The 23,065-nt window shown below is 39.2% G+C and overlaps 1 protein-coding gene across 1 annotated transcript in view; it reads left to right on the forward strand.

Annotated features, from left to right (window-relative positions):
* Positions 1-23,065, forward strand: part of LOC128660624 (epidermal growth factor receptor) — a 411,537-nt gene that overhangs the window by 227,325 nt on the left and 161,147 nt on the right. Inside the window, exon 11 of the mRNA XM_053714555.1 lies at positions 11,317-11,407. Within this exon, the coding sequence (XP_053570530.1) occupies positions 11,317-11,407 (91 nt within the window). The remainder of the gene's footprint in view (positions 1-11,316; positions 11,408-23,065) is intronic.

The raw sequence follows: 23,065 nt of genomic DNA on the forward strand, positions 1-23,065 counted from the left end.
TGCTTGGAAATTGAACGCTTGATTTTATCAAAACGTGGTTTTTCTGAGTCGGTTATTGATACCCTGATACAGGCTAGGAAGCCTGTTACCAGAAGGATTTACCATAAGATATGGCGTAAATACCTATACTGGTGCGAATCCAAAGGTTACTCCTGGAGTAAGGTTAGGATTCCTAGGATATTGTCCTTTCTACAAGAAGGTTTAGAAAAGGGTTTATCGGCTAGCTCATTAAAGGGACAGATCTCAGCTCTGTCCATCTTGTTACACAGGCGTCTGTCAGAAAATCCAGACGTCCAGGCCTTTTGTCAGGCTTTAGCTAGGATCAAGCCTGTGTTTAAAACTGTTGCTCCGCCATGGAGTTTAAACTTAGTTCTTAACGTTTTACAGGGTGTTCCGTTTGAACCCCTTCATTCCATTGATATAAAATTGTTATCTTGGAAAGTTCTGTTTTTAATGGCTATTTCCTCGGCTCGAAGAGTCTCGGAGTTATCAGCCTTACATTGTGATTCTCCTTATCTGATTTTTCACTCAGACAAGGTAGTTCTGCGTACTAAACCTGGGTTCTTACCTAAGGTAGTCACTAACAGGAATATCAATCAGAAGATTGTTGTTCCATCCTTGTGTCCAAATCCTTCTTCAAAGAAGGAACGTCTTCTACACAATCTGGATGTAGTTCGTGCCCTCAAGTTCTACTTGCAGGCAACTAAGGATTTTCGACAAACGTCTTCCCTGTTTGTCGTGTACTCTGGTCAGAGGAGAGGTCATAAGGCTTCGGCTACCTCTCTCTCCTTCTGGCTTCGTAGCATAATTCGTTTAGCCTATGAGACTGCTGGACAGCAGCCTCCTGAAAGAATTACAGCTCATTCTACTAGAGCTGTGGCTTCCACTTGGGCCTTTAAGAATGAGGCCTCTGTTGAACAGATTTGCAAGGCTGCAACTTGGTCTTCGCTTCATACTTTTTCCAAATTTTACAAATTTGACACTTTTGCTTCTTCGGAGGCTATTTTTGGGAGAAAGGTTCTTCAGGCAGTGGTTCCTTCTGTATAATGATCCTGCCTATCCCTCCCGTCATCCGTGTACTTTTGCTTTGGTATTGGTATCCCAGAAGTAATGATGACCCGTGGACTGATCACACATAACAGAAGAAAACATAATTTATGCTTACCTGATAAATTCCTTTCTTCTGTTGTGTGATCAGTCCACGGCCCGCCCTGTTTTAAGGCAGGTAAATATCTTTTAAATTATACTCCAGTTACCACTTCACCCTTGGTTTCTCCTTTCTCGTTGATTCTTGGTCGAATGACTGGGAGTGACGTAGGGGGGAGGAGCTATATGCAGCTCTGCTGGGTGAATCCTCTTGCATTTCCTGTTGGGGAGGAGTTATATCCCAGAAGTAATGATGACCCGTGGACTGATCACACAACAGAAGAAAGGAATTTATCAGGTAAGCATAAATTATGTTTTTTTAGTGTTTGGTTTTCTATTTTGGGGGGTTTGGTGTGTGGTAGTTTTTTACTTTGTGTATTTTTAATGTAAAAGAGCTGTTTATCTTGTGGCAATGCCCTGCAAAAAGCCCTTTTAAGGGCTACTGACAGTCTATTCTTAGAGTAGGGGGTGTTTTTATTTTGGGGGGCTTTTTTATTTCCATAGGGATTAGGTATAATTTTTTAAAATTTTATAATTTTGTTTTTTTATTTTCTGCAATATTATTTTTTTTTTATTTTCTGTAATTTTAGATTAATTTTAATTTAGGCTTAATTTATTAATTTTTGGGGGTTAGACAGGTTTTTATTTTTAATTTTAATTTATTTTTAATTTAGGGATGGGAAGCAAAAGAGCTCAATGCCCTTTTAAGGGCAATGCCCATCCAAATGCCCTTTTCAGGGCAATGGATACTTTAGGTTTTTTAGTGTTAGGTTTATTTATTTTCGGGGGTTTGGTGGGTGGTGGGTTTTACTGTTAGGGGAGACTTAGAATTTTTTGTAACTGCAAAAGAGCTGTTTAACTTAGGGCAATACCCTACAAAAAGCCCTTTTAAGGGCTATTGGTAGTTTAGCATTAGATTAAGTTTTTTTTTATTTTGGGGGGCTTTCTTATTTTCATAGGGATTAGGTTTAATTTTAATTTTTTGGGGGTTTTAGATTTAGGATTTTTTTTATTTTTTTATTTTAGATTAGGGATGGGCAGCAAAAAAACGGAATGCCCTTTAAAGGGCAATGCCCATACAAATGCCCTTTACAGGGCAATGGATAGTTTAGGTTTTTTTAGTGTTAGGTTTATTTTTTGGGGGGGGGTTGGTGGGTTTGTGGGTTTTACTGTTAGGGGGGACGAATTTTTTGTAACAGCAAATGAGCTGTTTAACTTAGGGCAATGTCCTACAAAATGCCCTTTTAAGGGCTATTGGTAGTTTAGCATTAGATTAGGGGGTGTTTTTATTTTGGGGGGGAGTTTTTTAATTTTCATAGGGATTAGGTTTAATTTTTTAATTTTTGATAATGTTTTTTTATTTTTTTATTTTTTTATTAACAACACATAGACTGGCCTCTGGGCAGGCCTACCAACTAGTACAAAATAATTACAATGTTTCACATCTAGATACATGACTCTCAGAGGAATTATTCACACACCTATGCTATATATTGATATCTAGAGAGTTCATCATAGAAGAGAGGGCATCATAGTTAAGGTTAGCATGCTAAGGGTGTATTGATTTTGTGGTGGTTCCATTTGTTTGTGGTTGAGGGCATGTTTACTTTTAAAATCAGTGACACTGGTACATATGTAAGTAGATGCAAGGGTTGCAGTGAATAGGGTCAGAAAATTAATGAAATCTTGTCATGGTCACAAACTTCCATGTCTTGCTATTTTTAAATGAATTGCAAGTTGTTACGTTTATGCTGGGTTCAGGTGTTTAGAGCTTGTTTTGTGAGGTTTGATCTGACTTTGAGTTCTGTTTAGCTTTTGGCATGACTACTGTTTAGGTTTTTGACAGAGTTTATTAATAAAAGTTCTGTAGCACAACTGAGCAGACAGATAATACAGACAGGTTAAAATACTGCTGGAAGATTAGCAGGACTGGACTGGGACCAAAATTGGCCCGGTCATTTAAAGGTGAAGCAGCCCACATTAGTTAGACATCTGTAAGCTAGGTAGCCATAATAGACCAAAACTCTTGTCCGGCAGCACCTCTGCTTAACAACCAGACAGAAAATGTACTGATTTAAAAATTGACAGACTGTGACAGCTTTCCTATTGTTATTCATATTAAGAGACAGTGGGGCTTCTATTTAGCAGTGAGGCCCATATAAGAACCCCGCCCCCGGGCATTACTTGGCAGAAACTAACAGGAACAGGACACAGCAGACACTGGATACTGACAGCACTGTCACACTGGGCTGGCTTGTTGTCTGTGACAGGATACCAGGCAGGCTCTGTGGATGTGACAAGATATCATGCAGGCTCTGTGGCATGATACCATGCAGGTTCTGTGACATGATACCATGCAGATTCTGTGGCAGGATACCAGGCAGGCTCTGTGACAGGATACTAGACATGTTCTTTGACAGGATACCAGGCAGGCTCTGTGACAGGATACCAGGTAGGCTCTGTGGCTGTGACAAGATACAAGGCAGGCTCTGTGGCATGATACCAGGCAGATTCTGTGGCAGGGTACCAGGCAGGTACTGTGGCAGGATACCAGGCAGGCTCTGTGGTTGTTGGAGGATACTAGACAGGTTCGGTGCCTGTTGGAGGATATCAGGCAGGCTCTGTGGCAGGATACCAGGCAAATCCAGTACAGAATCAGGCAGACATAGGGCAAGGTAAAGTCCAGAAAAAAGTTCAAAATGCGAGAGAAACAATCCACCATGCTTCACAACAAATGGGAACCCAAAGGCAGAAACAGTTAGCAATCCCGGTCAAAAATCAGAAGTTAAGTCAGCAGGTTCAGAAGACTTCAGAGGCGCAAAAAGGAACTTTCTCAATATCAAGGCAAGGACTTCAAATCTCAGAAGTCTAAAATAGTCCTGGCTGATTAGATGATTGCCTGCAGCTGGCAGGCAGGCAGAGCCAGAGAGCCAGCCAGTGCAGGCAGCAGATCTCTGAAAATATAAGACTGAGTCAAAGCCCTCCAGTGACTCAGGGGAAAGCCACAGACCCAAGAACCTAGAGACCTGGTTTCAATCCTGGCACAGGCATGACACACATAATGAGCTTTTATATAATGAGCGTATAAAATTAATAAAAGATCAACGTAGTCCAAATTTATTTAGTGAGGAAAAAAGAAGGTCCCATATTATAGAATCAAAAGAATTCTCAGTATCCTATGTAAGAATAGCGACCTCTATTTTAGATTATAGTTTCCCTTTAAAATGCAATTTATTCCAATAGCAGTCAATAACCAGTATAACTTTTCAGAAATGTTTTACTGGGTTTCTGCCTGTCATAAATCCAGTTTGGTCTTTGTGTATTAACTTGTCCATAACTTTTTTTTTTTTAAAGAGTATAATTTATTTAGGATACAGATACAACCCGGGACCAATTAGTCCCACAATTACACAATAATATAGAAACATATACAAGTTGTGGGTGTCCCCTGTAGAGCAGCTACAAACACAAGTGTTATTCAATATTCTTTCTACAAACACAGGTAGTATACCCAACACGGGACTTTAGAGCATCAAATTTGCATGTAGCATAACACAAATTCCCATTTTATAGTAGAAATTCTATCTTAACTTATTATTCACAGTTATATGGTCCCAGAAATGTAGTCCAGTACTGACTTCTATTTTTCACTGAGTGTGGCAGGATCCCCCTGCACTGATCGATCTACGCCTGGAGAGGGTTAACTAGCTGGTAAAGTTACCAGCCTGCTTTTACCAGTACATAAGTGTACTTTGGCCACATGTGAGTACCCACTTGGCATTGCTTACTTGATTGATTGGATCTGACATGCTGATATACACATGAGGTGCCCCTCTATTCTCCTGTTTCCTCTATAAGGATATATGTGTGTCTCTCAGCCAGTGCATAGCTTGGATGCCAACAAAATAAGAATACATAGCGTTCTAGCAGGTCTATGCAGTCCATCCAAACCCAGGGGCAAGAGGGCCATACTAACCGTGAGCCTGTTGACTAATCCCAACTGTCCCATGAGACTCTCTACTTGAAGCCACATATGTTGGATGTTCCTACAGCTCCACCAAATGTGGATATAAGATCCTGGTTGTCCGCACCCTCTCCAGCAATGCGCTAACCTCAACGGAAATATCTTATGGTTCTTGGTTGGAACTCTGTACCATCTTAAAAAAGTTTAACAAACAATTCATAAATAGTAATGCAGTGAACTGCATATTTTGTGGACAACACTGCTTTTTGCAAATCTTCTTCTGAATGGCTAGTATCCATCTCTCTCTCCCATTTCAAGATACGATGCATTTTGACAAAGTCCATCACTTTTTAAACCTCTCTGCTATGATAGACACAAGTATTTTATAGTTAGAATTCAGTAGGGAAATGAGTCTAAAGGAACTTAAGGATTATAATGGAAGATGTAAAATATGGTGAGTTCATCTTGTTGTTAATGTAATATTAATTAAACAGTTTATTAATAACCAGAAGAATCAGTTCTTGCAAGATTTTATAAAAATATGACAGTAATTGAAAAGGGGCTAGGAGCTTTATTACCTTTTGCGCTTTTAATAGCCGCTACAATTTCTTCACTTAAATTTTCCAGAGAAATCTTTGGAAGTATAATTTTATCCCAAAAAGCCTGTTTATCATCAAAATCTATGTCTCCACCTTTATACATTTTCTTAAAGTGGTCAAGGATAAATTTCCTTATTTTGCACTCAAGGTCAATCTTCCATTCCCAATTTTTATTGCCAAAACAGCATTATTATTTATCTTACCTGTAACTATCTTAGCAAGATATTTAGCAGACTTCCCATAGTTACTACTATATAGAGCACGTTCTCTCATATCCTCCTGAGTGATTTTTTTTTTCATTTTAGAAACATCTCTCTCTCTCAAGCTAACTATGTACATAATTATCCCAGGTATTTAAACGTGGATTTTGAATATATAATTTGAGCTTGTTTCTCACCTGATTAGATCATTTAATTTCAGAGAGTTTTTTTTTTGATGCATAAATAGGCTTTAAGTTCCCCTTTTAACATTACATACAGAAAAAAATGAAGCGCAAAAGAAAAGGATTCAAGTGTAGTTTTTAAAAAACAGTATAATGCGCTATATATAAATATGTACTCACCAGATGTATAGATAAATTAAGCCTTTTATTATACACTCAAAATTTTAAAAGCAAATTCAGTGTCCACAAACACCAAATCACATAAAACTGGCAGTTGGAGTTCAAACAATGACAGGATGCAACCTGCGGCGGGTATTCCGGACTCCCCGCCCTCAGTTGATCAGTTCTGATTGTCGGTGCCGTGGTACAGTAGTGTTGATAAAGTCCTTATGTAGGAGTCTCCACTATTTGACGGGGCCTCCTATGGGCCTCGTCAATGAGGTGCAGCCACAACCCTCTAAGCACACTGGGCAAGGAGTCCACGTCTGGTTTCCCCCATCACCTTTAGGGAGACTTCTCCAGGGTCATATTAATTTGCATACAAAGAGAGAAGCGCTCTACCAGGAATGAACAACAACTCATCAGCTAGTTCTATGGCAATTTACCACCTGGACAGCCTCTTTTAGATCAGTGTGCTTTGCAAAGAGGAAAAAATTTCCTGAAGTATATCAGTCTGATTCCGCCAAGTAAGGTCAGTCCAGCCCCAAAATACCAGGGAATTCTCCTCTGAACAAGGAACATGACAACCCCAGATGATCATTTCGGCCTCCTATGGGCCTCGTCAGTGAGGTGCAGCCACATCCCTCTAAGCACAATGCGCAAGGAGTCCACATCTGGTTTCCCCCATCACCCATAGGGAGAATTCCCCAGGGCCATATTAATTTGCCTACGGGGAAGTCTCCCTATGGGTGATGGGGAAACCATATGTGGACTCCTTGTCCAGTGTGCTTAGAGGAATGTGGCTGCACCACACTGACGAGGCCCATAGGAGGCCGAAACGATCGTCTGGGGTTGTCATGTTCCTTGTTCAGAGGAGAATTGCCTGGTATTCCGTGGCTGGACAGACCTTACATGGCAGGATCAGACTGATATACTTCAGGAAAGTTTTCCTCTGTAAAAAGCTGTCAGGGTTTTTTACCTGCTTTGTTTGCCATGTGCTGCTGGAAGCCATTTTACTCACCTCTCTTGCTGACTCTGGTGCATAGTGTGTGATGCTGCTGGTGTACATCATCCATGTGAGACAGGTTGCAGTCTCAGAATTGTGATATCATCACTTATTATTTAAAGGGCCTCTGTTCAGTATGCTTTGCCCTTGCATTGTCTCAGACCTGTGTGTGAGTTCCAGTTCCTGTGTATTACCTGGCTGTATGACGTCCCTCCTGGTTCCTGATCCCTGGCTTGTTCCTGACTCTGCTGTTCTCCTTGTTCCTGATTCCGGCTCGTCTGACTACTCGCTTTGGCTCCTGACTCGGCTCGTCTAACTACCAGCTCTGGTTTTGACTCCTGGCTTGTTATTTGACTTATGAACTTTTTATTATTTTTTGCTATTAATAAAGGTGTGATTATTTTTGCATTCTCGTCTCAGTCTGATTCCTGGCACCCTGACAAAAGCACACTGGTCTAAAAGAGGCTGCTTCCGGGTGGTAAATCGCCATATAGCTAGCTGATAAGCTGTTGTTTGTTCCTGGTAGAGCGCCTCTCTCTTTGTATAGAAATTAGTATATCCTTTATATCTGCCTCAGTTTCCAATCCACATATACTATCTGAAAAAAAAAAAAAAAAAAAGATCAGTCATTGATTTATGGGCCTTAGATTCACATGTAAAAGCTGGAATATTTGGTTCTGAATTCACCAAGTATCATTTAACCTCAAGCTTTTACAAAAAATGTATTGGTCTTTTAATCTGACTGTCTTAACTGCAATCTATCTAAATGTGGGTACATTGTCATATTAAAATCACCGGTAACTATTAGATTTTTCCCAGTATAAGTTAATAGTCTAAGCTTCAGGCCATCCCAAAATGTTTTCTCCAGTATATTTGGCCCATAAACATAACATAGCATAAACCGCATACCATAAACCTCCATTTCAACATGTAAGTAACACCCCTCTGGATCAAGTTCTTGCGAAAGGATATTATAGTTCAAATTCTTATCAATTAAAACCAGGACCCCCTTTTCCTTTTATTACAAGGAATGATGATCACCTCACCAACCAATTTACATTTAAGTTTCAGAATTTCCTGTGCATTATGATGTGCTTCTTGTAAAATTTCAATGTGGTGTTTATGTATACCTAACTGTTTTAATATTGATTTCATTTTAATTGGGGATATTATTCCACCTACATTCCAAGAAAGGACATTTAAAAATCTTACATTTCAAATAAAAATGATAATTACAAAAATTAAAAGAAAAAAAGGAAGAGCATGTAGGGGACAAAGAGAGGGGGAGGAAGAAACCACCCCCCAAAAAACCCATCCATATTCAAAAAAGTTACAACACCACCATTATTCCTCATATTGTAAAAGGAAAACATACTCTGATTGAGAGAGAAATAAAGACAAACCTTCAATCTATATTGTGCAATTTGAAGAATTGCTGCGCTTCCTCAAAGAGATTTAACTATATCGGTATAGAGTTTAGCCATATATTATTGTGAATTGACTATATCCTCTGGATCTGAGACCCTAGTCTCAACTTCAGCAATCCTGGCAGGATACTGCCTTACTTCAGATGTTAAACTATTCACTTCATTGTGAAGAGCCTCAAATTGGGGTATAATTAGCTTTGATAATTGGGTAACCACTAATTGAGGGTCAGAAATGAACTGGGGGATGAGGGAAGCCTTAATGGCGACCTCTAAAATTGACTTCTTCCTTCTGCTTAGGCAGCATATTTGGTAATTTAAATTCGACATGAGATACAATTTTTTCCATGTGTAAAAATTAACTTCACACTCAGCAAGTCAAAAAATGTGTCAATAAATACAAATAAGAAAAGAAAAGTGTAATATTATATCCTCAAGGTTTTGAGGTAAAGCATACTTTAATAAAAAGTGCAAAACATTTCTTTTTCTCTCTTTCCCTACACCTCCTAATAGGGAATATCTATATGAATATAGTAAGTGTAAAGGCATACACAGCCTAAGTACGAGCTTTCAAGTGAACAAAGAAAAATATAATCATTGTGTAAAGTGACCACAGAAGACATCTAACTTAAGTTACAAAAGTTCTTACATGCAGAAATAAATCTTATAGGGAGCAAACCAGAAGAATTACACAGACAAAATCTGCCCCATACAATGAATTATAGGCTTTACTGTTGGGGGACACTTTTTAATGAATTAGAAAACACATTTTATATGATGTAATCATATATGTACCCAGTCCCAGTACTCAGTCAACTTAGAGCTTTCTATAGTTTAGAATAATACAACTCTTCAAAGAGATAGGGTTGACTCCTCCTAAAATAAGAAACTTCCCCACAGGAGTAAGAATTCTAGTTCAGTGAAGCAAGTTAGCCAGTAAATAACATGGCCGGATTTGTATGTACAAAGCCAGTTCTATATTTAACCGATCAGGTCCCAGTCAAATAATGAACATCTGCAGATTTATTTTGTGTCTGGCCCAATAACTGAGTAGTTAGAATCCCCAACAAACACACAGAGACCGCTGAGTATAACTAGGCCATATAGTCCTCTACTGTAGGATCTCTTCTCCCCCAAACATATAGATCTATATAGAAAAATGTGGATAATAGACACCATTTATAGGCAATAATATTCACGGGGGCTTATGGTACTTCTTAAGCCTAAGCAGACATTTTTTAACCGAGATTGCAACAGTAGAAGAGCTTTGTACTTGATTCTGTATAACCCTCCTGTTAAGAGCGCTATAGAACAGGCTAACAATGGTATTGAGCTGGTTGTTTGTTCCTGTGAGTGCACTTCTCTCTGTGTGTATTTAGCCTCCTGTTAAGAGCTTACAATTGAAGCTTTTATAGTCAACATATAGATATTTACACATAAGAGTAAGTACATATTGATGGCAATCAATATACAGTTTTTATACCATCTCATCTACATTACAGAATTAGTACAGACTAGAATATCATCCACCGATAAAGAGCACATATATGCAGGGTCTATATGGGCTTAACTGGCTATCACTGCTCAACTTATTGTCTCCAATGCCTTTGCTTCCATTCCGTATGGCTGCCTGTCGTGTCCAGACACCTCCAAATCAGGGCAGGATGATGTCTATCGAGCAAGACTGCAAGCAATTGACCTCCTCAGAGGTAGCCACAGCACTTGGCTGACTGCGGCTGACCATGCACACACAGGCCACGACATTCCTATAGGCCTTCACCTGCACTCCTCTCTCCTCATAAACCAACACCATCCATGAGTAGGGAGCAGCCCAAGTGACCGAGTCCTTCAGCTATAGAGGACTTCCGAAGCTGCTGCTGGTTAAGGCTATTCTGCCAGGCTTGAAAGTTGACCAGACAATGACTCTCAGCAGCATTAGGGAGCGTGGTTAGATTGTGTCTTGAAACATGGGGCGCTAAAGCAGCGTGCTCCTCCTCGCCATCAGTGCAGCATTAAAGTCTTACCATGAGCTGGATGGATAAGGATATAACTTACAACAGATCAGCAAACTTGTCCCACCTGTGATAGTCTGGAGTTAGTGATGTCATTATCTTAAAACTAACTGTGTAGAGTTTGCTGATCTGTTGTGTTGCTTCTTTCTCTGTATTTACTAAGCTATAGTTAGCTTGTTGGGTATTTTACCAGATAGTCACGTTGTATACTATTACAGATGATGAATTTATATGATATTTTTATGCTGTTTTGAGATTTGTCCATGCTGTTTCAATGCTGGTTCATGGGTCTTTGCAGCATATGTGCGTATGCCTCTGTAAAACAGTAATACCTTTTACTAGAAGCATTTTTGCTAATTGAAATATAGTGCAAAAATGCTTCAAATTAAAATGCACCCATGCACATTTCAATTGTACAATTGTTTTAAGACTAATAATCTAAATATTTCAACATCAGAAAATGTTCAGTATATTTTGCAATGTTCTTTTGCCTTTCTAATGATTTAAAGCTGTTTACATTTCTATGATGTGTAGGCAGTAATAATAATATTCATATATCATTGAAAATCATATAGTGCAAGAAAGAAATGTGTTATATTTTAACATTGTCTTTTTATGTAACAGGTTATTTACTGATTGACTGGTGGCCACAGAATTACAGTAGTTTGAAAGCCTTTGAAAATCTTGAAATAATTAGAGGACGGACAAAGGTAAGGTAAGTCAATTATTTTTGTACAAAAGATTTATACTAATGTATTATGCAAGGCAAGGACATATATAAAAACTGATGGGTCCCAAATACAGTTGGATTAATTTCTAATGAACCATTCTTGGTTTTCTCAGGAACCAAATTCCAACCATAAATATTTCAAAGGTTTACTAGTAAGAAATTAGACTTTTTCTCCTGCCTAATATTAAGCAGGCTAGTAAATCTTTCTGCTGGATGGCCGTTTCACATTTAATGCAAACGTCAATTTAATGCAAGCATGCTCAGATGGTATTTTGAATACTGGATTACATTAAAAGAACATTAAACACTAACGTCTAGAATACGAGTTTTGCGTTATGAGGGGTGCGTTGCTAACTTGCACGTTATTGTCACCGCTCACTTACCTAAAGCGCTGGTATTACAGGTTTTTACAAACCCGCCGTTAAAAGGCAAGAAGTGAGTGTAGAGGAAAATTGTGCTCCATACCGCACTCCAATACCAGCGCTGCTTAAAGGGACACGCAATCAAAATTAAACTGTTATTATTCAGATAGAACATGCCATTTTAAACAACCTTCCAATTTACTTCCATTAGCTAAATGTGCACAGTCTTTTTTTATTTAAACTTTTTGAGTCACCAGCTCCTACTGAGCATGTGCAAGAATAAGTGTGTATGCATTTGTGAATGGCTGATGGCTGTCACATGGTACGTGTATGCATTTGTGATTGGCTGTCACATGGTACAGGGGGAGTGGAAAAAGACAATTTTTAAAATTGTCAGAAAAAAAATCTACTACTCATGTGAAGTTCAGACTAAGTGGTATTGCATTGTCTTGTTATCTTGCATTTGTTGATTATGCAAATCTACTGTGTTGACTGGTCCTTTAAGTCAGCGGTGAGCTGGTTGTACGTGCTCGTGCACGATTTCCCCATAGACATCAATGGGGAGAGCCGGCTGAAAAAAAGCCTAACACCTGTAAAAAAGCAGCGTAAAGCTCAGTAACGCAGCCCCATTGATTCCTATGGGGAAACAAAATTTATGTTTACACCTAACACCCTAACATGAACCCCGAGTCTAAACACCCCTAATCTTACACTTATTAACCCTTAATCTGCCACCCCGACATCGCCGCCACCTACATTATACTTATTAACCCCTAATCTGCTGCCCCCAACATCGCCGCCACCTACATTATATTTATTAACCCCTAATCTGCTGCCCACAACTTCGCCAACACCTACATAATGGTATTAACCCCTAATCTGCCACCACTATAATAAACATATTAACCCCTAAACTGCCGTACCCCCGCATCGCAAACACTAGTTAAATATTATTAACCCCTAATCTGCCACCCCTAACATCGCTGCCACCTACCTACATTTATTAACCCCTAATCTGCCGTCCCCAACGTCGCCGCCACTATATTACATTTATTAACCCCTAAACCTAACCCTAACACCCCCTAACTTAAATATAATTCAAATAAATATAAATAAAACCTACAATTATTACCTAAATTATTCCTATTTAAAACTAAATACTTACCTGTAAAATAAAACCTAAGCTAGCTACAATATAACTAATAGTTACATTGTATCTATCTTAGGGTTTATTTTTATTTTACAGCTAAGTTTGTATTTATTTTAACTAGGTAGAATAGTTACTAAATAGTTATTAACTATTTAATAACTACCTAGCTAAAATAAATACAAATTGACCTGTAAAATAAAACCTAACCTGTCTTACACTAACACCTAACCTTTCAATTAAATAAATTCCCTAAATTAAATATAATTAACTAAATTCAAAACAATTAGCTAAATTGCAAAAAACAAAACAAAACACTAAATTACAGAAAATATTTTTTTTACAAGATCTTTAAACTAATTACACCTAATCTAATAGCCCTATCAAAATAAAAAAAGCCCACCCAAAAAAAACAAAAAACGTAGCCTAAACTAAACTACCAATAGGGCCTTTTGTGGGGCATTGCCCCAAAGAAATCAGCTCTTTTACCTGTAAAAAAAAAAAATACAAACACCCCCCAACAGTAAAACCCACCACCCACACAACCAACCCCCCAAATAAAACCCTAACTTAAAAACCTAAGCTCTCCATTGCCCTGAAAAGGGCATTTAGCTCTATTGCGGCCCAAAGCCCTAACCTAAAAATAAAACCCACCCAATACACCCTTAAAAAATCCTAACACTAACCCCCGAAGATCCACTTAATGGGAGAAGTCTTCATCCAAGCGGCAAGATGTCCTCAACGAAGCCGGCAGAAGTGGTCCTCCAGAAGGGCAGAAGTGGTTCTCCAGACGGGCAGAAGTCTTCATCCAGATGGCATCTTCTATCATCCGGGTCCATCTTCAAGACATCCGGCGCGGAGCATCCTCTTCCAACGACGACTACCCGACGAATAAAGGTACCTTTAAGTGACGTCATCCAAGATGGCGTCCCTTAGATTCCGATTGGCTGATAGAATTCTATCAGCCAATCGGAATTAAGGTTGAAAAAAATCCTATTGGTTGATGCAATCAGCCAATAGGATTGAACTTCAATCCTATTGGCTGATCCAATCAGCCAATAGGATTGAGCTTGCATTCTATTGGCTGATTGGAACAGCCAATAGAAAATAGTGGCGGCAACGTTGGGGGTGGCAGATTAGGGGTTAATAAATGTAGGTAGGTGGCGGTGATGTTAGGGACAGCAGATTAGGGGTTAATAATATTTAACTAGTGTTTGCGAGGCAGGAGTGTAGCGGTTTAGGGGTTAATATGTTTATTATAGTGGTGGCGATGTCCGGAGCGGCAGATTAGGTGTTAATAATTTTAATATAGTGTTTGTGATGCGGGAGGGCCTTGGTTTAGGGGTTAGTAGGTAGTTTATGGGTGTTACTGTACTTTTTAGCACTTTAGTTATGAGTCTTATGCTACAGCGTTGTAGTGTAAAACTCATAACTACTGACTTTAAAATGCGGTACGAATCTTGACGGGGTAGGCTGTACTGCTCACTTTTTGGCCTCCTAGGACAAGCTCATAATACCGGCGCTATGGAAGTCCCTTAGAAAAAAGACTATGCGCAATTTGAGTAAGTTGATTTGCGGTAAGTCCAAAAAAAGTGTGCGGTGCCCCTAAATCTGCAAGACTCGTAATACCAGCTTAACGCTGCTTTTTTACTCATAACGCTGCTTTTTTACACAGGAAGGGCCTTAACCATAATGGGTTAAGGCCCTACCTGCTTCTTCCTCATTGTTGATTAAAGGCTTCTATTGGTACTTGTCACTGTGTTGCCTGCTTTTTAGGTATTACCATTTATCCCTGGCCGAGTTTGGGATACCAGGACTCTGTACATTTTTACTACAGCAGTGCACCAGGAAGTCGTTTGGATTGAGAGTGCCACTTCCCCTGTACGGTTTAAATATATATAAAGGCTGCATTGGTACTATGTAAGATCACATTTCTTTAAAAATTCTTATAGCAAACAATGACACAAAAACAATTATATGTATTATACAAAAAAGCTAATGTAATGTCCCTAATCTAAATATGCTATAGAATTAGTGCTCACATGTCATTATAAATTTAAAATTAAATAAAGGCCACTATATCAATATCTTTATTGAGACCTGATGGTTTGAGTGTATTAAAATAATGATTTTAAAAGCTCCCCCCTTGACAAAGTCATTTGAATCTATCTTCACCATTTTTTGGAGGTAAAACGTGTTCTAGAATGGTCCCTTTTAGGCATTTTGGATTTTTATTACGTGTATATTTATACTGTTTGGATAGGCTGTGTTCTTCAATAGCATTCTCAATGTTTTTTTATGTGTTCTGCTATTCTCTTTTTATAGGGTCTCTCGGTATGACCTATGTATTGCAGGTTACAACTGCATTCCACCAAGTACACCCCATAGGTTGTTTTACAATTAGTAAGGTGTTCCAAAGTGCATATTTTAGAATTAGATGTAGAAGAAATTGATTTGGTTGGTTTGCTATTATTATACGCGTGTTTACAGCCAACACAATTCATCCTGTTGCATTTAAAGAAACCAACTGATTGTTTCTCTAACTAATTTTGGCTTCTATCTGAAGGCACTAATTTGCTTGGGGCTAAACTCATTTTCAAGTTTTTATTTTTCTAAAGATCACTGATGGTTTTTGCTTAGAGTTTTTGCAAAAAAATTATCTTGTTAAAATTTTTCCAATGTTTCAATATAATTTTTTTAATATCTGGAGCTGCCTCATTATGTGTAGCAATTAGGCCAACACTATGCTTAGAACTGTTTTCTTGTTTCTCTTCTCTACTTTCTTGTTTCGTTTCTAACAGAGAATCTCTATACATATTTTTTCACTTTATTAAATTAAGTCTCCATCAGATTTGTTGAGTATTTCTTATGTGTCAATTTCCTTTTTAGTATATCCGATTATTTATTAAAGTCCTCAATTTTTGTGCAATTTCGGCGTAAACGCTGAAATCGCCCAAATGGTATATTGTTTATCAATGCTGGATAGTGTCCGCTATCTGCTTGTAGATAGCCATTGTTGTCCGACTCTTTTCTGAAGATTTTTGTATAGATACACTCATCTTCATGAAAGATACTCAAATCCAAAAATTCTATACATTCTCTCTCTGGTCTGTGGGTAAATTTGTGGTTCATGTAATTGTTGTTTACATGATCCACAAATTTATGGAAAACTGTTTCTTTACCATCCCAAATCAGAATAATATCATCCATGAAACAACCCCATCAGATGATATTCTCTCTGTAGGGTTTGTTTTCATAGGTGTAATGTTCTTCACAGTATGCAATATAGATATTGGCATAACTTGGGGCCATAATTGTCCCCATTGATGTTCTGCTTATTTGAAGAAACAAACTGATCATAAAAGTTAAAAAAAAATCTCTTTAACACACATTTAGTGCATTCTAGAATGACATTTTTATGATCCTCTGTCACTCCTATTTTTCTATTTACAAATTATTGTATTGCTATAACAACCGGATCATGTGGTATACTTGTGTATAAAGCAGCTACATCTAGTGTTGCCCATTTGTAGCTTTTCCATTTGTGTTTTTGAACCTTCTCAATTGTATGAGCTGAGTCTCTAAGATGAGAGTTTAATGTAGGTACTATGGGTTTCATAAAGAAATCTACATATTCCGATAGGCGGGCAGTAAAATAATTTATTCCTGACACTATCGGTCTTCCAGGAGGTTTTATTTTGTCTTTGTGTATTTTAGGTAAGTGATAGACGTCAGGAATAAATTCTCTCACAAAAAAAAGTAATTTTTTTTTTACTTTTATTATCAGTTTTTTTTTTCCAAATCAGCGGAACAGTGATGGGGACAATTATGGCCCCGTTATGCCAATATCTATATGGCATACTGGGAAGAACATTACATCTATGAAAATAACCCCTACATAGAGAATATCATCTGGTGGGGTCGTTTCATAGATTATATTATTCTGATTTGGGATGGTGAAGAAACAGTTTTCCATAAATTTATGGATCATGTAAACAACAATCACATGAACCATGAATTTACCCACAGACCAGAGAGGGAATGCATAGAATTTTTGGATTTGATGAAGATGAGTGTAACTACTCAAAAATCTTCAGAAAAGAGACGGACAGCAATGGCTATCTACAAGCAGATAGTGGACACTATCCAGCATGGATAAACAATAAACCATTTGGGCAATTTCAGCGTTTATGCCGAAATTGCTAAAAAATGGAGGACTTTAATAAAGAATCGGCTATACTAAAAAAGAAATTGATACATAAGAAATACTCAAGAAATCTGATAGAGACTTCATTTAATAAAGTGAAAAATATGGATAGAGATTCTCTGTTAAAAACAGAGCAAGAAAGTAGAAAAGGGAAACAGGAAGACAGTTCTAAGCATAGTGTTGGCCTAACTACTACATATAATGAGGCAGCTCCAGATATTAAAAAAAAATATATCCAAACATTGGAATATTTTTTAACAAAATAATTTTTTTGCAAAACCTCTAAGCAAAAAATCAACTGTGATCTATAGAAAAAATAAAAACTTGAAAATGAGTTTAGCCCCAAGCAAATTCATGCCTCCAGATAGAAGCCAAAATTGGTTAGAGAAACAATCAGCTGTCATGAAACCAGGGATGCCACCTTACCTGTTCACAGGTGGGTAAGGCCGAGGGCACAGTTGCAGGTTTCTCCTCTGCAGTGATTGAGCCTAGTGTTTCGCCTGCACCTGTTTGTGCTCGCGGGTGTGTGCGGCAGTGCGCCTTGGCGTGCGTGTGTGCGCATGTGCGTGGATGGCGTCACAGGTGATTTTCATCTGCTAGGAGAATCCTTGTGACATCTCTCTCTGCCTTCTCATTGGGTACTAGGTATCTGATGCTATTGTTGTCTTGGATGTGGGGGTGTTCCTGGGCCCTGTTAGGTTTAAATTCCGGCCTGTGCCCTGGCTTGCTGCTGAGTTATATTGCCAGTTTATCTGCATAACTAAGCGTTGTATTTTCTCTATTCCTATTCCCTTCCTTTTGATCTTGGATTTCCTGCTTTTGACCCCTGGTCTGACTTCTGCTTACGATATTTGCTGCCTGGACCGACTTATATTACCCTGACTATGCTTTTTGGATCTCCTTTGTCGTACCTTGCCTTTGGATTGTGTGCTTCTTGCTATAGGGTTCCTCTCCCGCACTCAGGGAAGCCCTGCTTCCTGACATAAGCTGAGTTATTATCATGGAACCCGCAAGAGCAGCTGACACTATAGCGTCCTCTCCCAACAATTGGCTGCTTTGACGCAAACACTTAAGGACTTACAAACCAGTCATGAGTCCCTGTTACAGCAAGTTAGAATTCAGGAACAGCGCACTACTGCTGCCCCTTCAGCAGTTCCCCCTCCTAGGTATGAGGTCCTGGCGAGTGAACCAACTATTGGCTTACCTGAAAAATTTGCTGGGGATCCTAAGACATACAGAGCTTTCATCACTTCCTGTGAATTGCTATATTCCCTGAAACCCCACACCTATGCCACAGATTATATTAAGGTGCACACTACAATTTCGTTACTCACCGGGCCTCCTCAAACATGGGCACATCAACTCTTGCACAGTGACCATCCAGCTCTCCATACCTGGGAGTCATTTGTCACCACTAGGAATGTCCTCTATGATGATCCTCTACACTGCCCTTGGCACCTTACAATCTGTACGGCAGGGAAGGAGACCAGTGGAAGACTACATTTCTGAGTTCAGGGAGTGGCCTCTGATACCACACTGATAAGTTGATAAGTTTTGCATCGGTCTCTCTGATCAACTCGCCTGGATTGGGGTACCTACTAACCTAGAAGAATTTATTGTAGAAGTGACCCAATTGGATTGTCACTTTCGTGAAAGGAGGCAAGAAAAACAGAATGCCTTGCTACCATTGCCTAGACGGTTAGATTACTATCCTTCGCCTATTCCAGTAATGTCCCCTGCTGCTGAGACTACTAATGTAACAGAACCTATGCAGATTGGGCTGGTTCTTGGACCCCTGTCTGCAGTAGAAAGAGCAAGAAGACAGAATCTCCACCTTTGTCTATATTGTGCCAAGCCTGGTCATATTTTAAGACTGTCCCATTAGACCTGTAACGGGTATGTTAGTAGCTCAAGCTACCTGTCTTAATTTACCTATTTACAATTCTTCTTCTCACCTTGTCATTTCTGTTTTCCTGCAGCTGAACGAGAACGTCGTTGAACTTTCTGCTATCATAGATTCTGGTGCCAGCAGCTGGTTTTTTATGTCAACCTAGTCTCCCAATTACGCATTCCTATTTGACAGAAGAAACAACCTTCACTACTTCATATGGTGGATGGCAGTACCTTAAAAACTTGTTCAGTTACCCAAGAATCATACCCAATAGTTCTCCGTATTGGAAACTGACATCATGAGAGTGTTGTCTGGGATATTGTTCTGTCACCTTTATTTCCTGTCATCTTGGGTATTATATGGCTACGCAAACATAACCCACAGATTAACTGGAGTACCGGACAACTATCCTTTAAATCCCTTCATTGTTCATCTGATTGTCTACTTCCTAATATCCAACCAACTACCCTTTTGGCTACGACCAACGAAACATCTACCCCTTAAGTACCATGAATTCTCTGACATTTTCGAGAAGAAGGGAGCCGATGTTTTACCACCCCACAGGGTATATGACTGCCCAATCGATCTCCTCCCGGGGGGGCCACTTCTTCGTGGTCGACTTTATAACCTCTCTGAACCTGAAACTAAGGTATTAAAGGAATATATCAAAGAAAGTCTTCCCAAGGGGTTTATATGCCCTTCTACGTCACCCGTGGGTGCTGGTATTTTTTTGTGGGAAAAAAAGATGGTGGTCTTCGTCCTTGTGTGTATTATTGTGCCCTCAACGACATCACAATTAAAAAATGCTACCCACTTCCACTTATTTCCGAACTACTGGACCAAGATGGCCAGTATTTTATCAAGATTGATCTTAGAGGCGCATACAATCTCATCCGTGTCAAGAAAGGACATGAATGGAAGATGGCATTCCGTTCCATTGGGCACTTTGAGTATCTTGTAATGCCATTTGGGTTTTTATCACAAAGTCTTCTTGACACTTTCCTGGTTGTTTATCTAGACGATATCTTAATATTTTCTAGAACACTTGCTGAACATGAGAATCATGTGAAAATCGCCCTACAGCGTCTTCAACTTCACAAATTATATTCTAAACTTGAGAAAAGCATGTTTGAGGTCTCATCCATTGAATTTCTTGGGTATGTTCTTTCACCTGGGCAAGTGAAGATGGACCAAAAGAAGATAAAGGCAATTCTCCAGTGGCCTGTACCTCAAAACAAACGTATGGTTCAAGAATTCATCAGCTTCGCCAATTTCTACCGGAGATTTACCAGGAACTTCTCCTCTATCTGTGGGCCCATTACTGCACTCACCAAGAATCACACTACCTTTGATTTGAATCTTGCCACTCAAAAGGCCTTTCTTCAGTTTAAATCCATTTTTTTACTGAAGCTCCTATTCTGGCACAACCAAACATTTCCGGCTAGATTTAGAGTTTTGTCGGTAACGACCCGCGTAGCTAACGCTGGCTTTTTTCTGGCCGCACCTCTAAAATAACTCTGGTATTGAGAGTCCACAGAATGGCTGCGTTAGGTTCCAAAAAGGGAGCGTACAGGCATATTTAATGCTACTGCAACTCTCGATACCAGAGTTGCTTACGGACGCGGACAGCCTCAAAAACGTGCTCGTGCATGATTCCCCCTTAGGAAACAATGGGGCTGTTTGAGCTGTAAAAAAACCTAACACCTGCAAAAAAGCCACGTTCAGCTCCTAACGCAGCCCCATTGTTTCCTATGGGGAAACACTTCCTATGTCTGCAACTAACACCCTAACATGTACCCCGAGTCTAAACACCCCTAACCTTACACTTATTAACCTCTAATCTGCTGCCCCCGCTATTGCTGACCCCTGCATATTATTATTAACCCCTAATCTTCCGCTCCGTAAACCGCCGCTACTTACATTATCCCTATGTACCCCTAATCTGCTGTCCCTAACACCGCCGACCCCTATATTATATTTATTAACCCCTAATCTGCCGCCCACAACGTCGCCCCCACCTGCCTACACTTATTAACCCCTAATCTGCCGAGCGAAGCTCACCGCTATTCTAATAAATGTATTAACCCCTAAAGCTAATTCTAACCCTAATCCTAACACCCCCCTAAATTAAATATAATTTTATTCTAACGAAATAAATTAACTCTTATTAAATAACTTATTCCTATTTAAAGCTAAATACTTACCTGTAAAATAAACCCTAATATAGCTACAATATAAATTATAATTACATTGTAGCTATTTTAGGATTAATATTTATTTTACAGGCAACTATGTAATTATTTTAACTAGGTACAATAGCTATTAAATAGTTAAGAACTATTTAATAGTTACCTAGTTAAAATAATAACAAAATTACCTGTAAAATAAATCCTAACCTAAGTTACAATTAAACCTAACACTACACTATCATTAAATTAATTAAATAAAATATCTACAATTACCTACAATTAAACCTAACACTACACTATCAATACATTAATTAAATAAAATATCTACAAATAACTACAATGAAATAAACTAACTAAAGTACAAAAAATAAAAAGAACTAAGTTACAAAAAATAAAAAAATATTTACAAACATAAGAAAAATCTTACAACAATTTTAAACTAATTACACCTACTCTAAGCCCCCTAATAAAATAAAAAAGCCCCCCAAAATAAAAAAATGCCCTACCCTATTCTAAATTACTAAAGTTCAAAGCTCTTTTACCTTACCAGCCCTGAACAGGGCCCTTTGCGGGGCATGCCCCAAGAAGTTCAGCTCTTTTGCCTGTAAAAAAAACCATACAATACCCCCCCCAACATTACAACCCACCACCCACATACCCCTAATCTAACCCAAACCCCCCTTAAACAAACCTAACACTAAGCCCCTGAAGATCTTCCTACCTTATCTTCACCATACCAGGTTCACCGATCGGTCCAGAAGAGCTCCTCCGATGTCCTGATCCAAGCCCAAGCGTGGGGCTGAAGATGTCCATGATCCGGTAGAAGTCTTCATCCAAGCGGGGCAGAAGAGGTCTTCCATCCGATTGAAGTCTTCATCCAAGCGGCATCTTCTATCGTCATCCATCCGGAGCGGAGCGGAAGCATCCTGAAGACCTCCGACGCGGAACATCCATCCTGGCCGACGACTGAACGACAAATGACGGTTCCTTTAAATGACGTCATCCAAGATGGCGTCCCTCGAATTCCGATTGGCTGATAGGATTCTATCAGCCAATCGGAATTAAGGTAGGAATATTCTGATTGGCTGATGGAATCAGCCAATCAGAATCAAGTTCAATCCGATTGGCTGATCCAATCAGCCAATCAGATTGAGCTCGCATTCTATTGGCTGATCGGAACAGCCAATAGAATGCAAGCTCAATCTGATTGGCTGATTGGATCAGCCAATCGGATTGAACTTGATTCTGATCCCTTTCTATGCAAATTATGGGTACCATTTTCCATACTTTCCTGATCCTATCCCTGTGCCTGATGTTTCCCACCGATTACGCAACCTCAGAGCTATGCTTTGCAGCCTTTATCACCAACTCACCACAGTCCAACAGCAACAAAAGATTCAGGCAGATCGCAATCGTAAACTTCATCCTATATACAAAAAAGGTGACAAGGTTTGGTTGGCTACCAGACATCTTCATTTGACCTGTCCTACCAAGAAACTTGGACCTTGTTTTATTGGTCCTTTTTCAATTGACAGGATAATCAATGATGTCGGTGTTAAGTTGAAACTTCCTGACTCTTATAGAATACATCCCGTCTATCATGTGTCTCTGGTGAAACCCTTTTCTGCTAATCCTTTCCCAGGTCGTGTGGCAGCTCCTCCTCCTCCTATTCTGGTAAACAACAATGATGAGTATGAAGTCCAAGACATCCTAGACTCTCGTAGAAGACAAGGTCATCTAGAATATCTTCTCCACTGGAAAGGGTATGGTCCCAAGGAGCGATCCTGGGAACCTGTGGGCAATCTCCATGCTGTGGCCAAGGTGCGTGCCTTCCATCTGAGACATCC

Source organism: Bombina bombina, chromosome 5 (genome assembly GCF_027579735.1).
Source record: "Bombina bombina isolate aBomBom1 chromosome 5, aBomBom1.pri, whole genome shotgun sequence".
Classification (NCBI taxonomy): domain Eukaryota; kingdom Metazoa; phylum Chordata; class Amphibia; order Anura; family Bombinatoridae; genus Bombina; species Bombina bombina.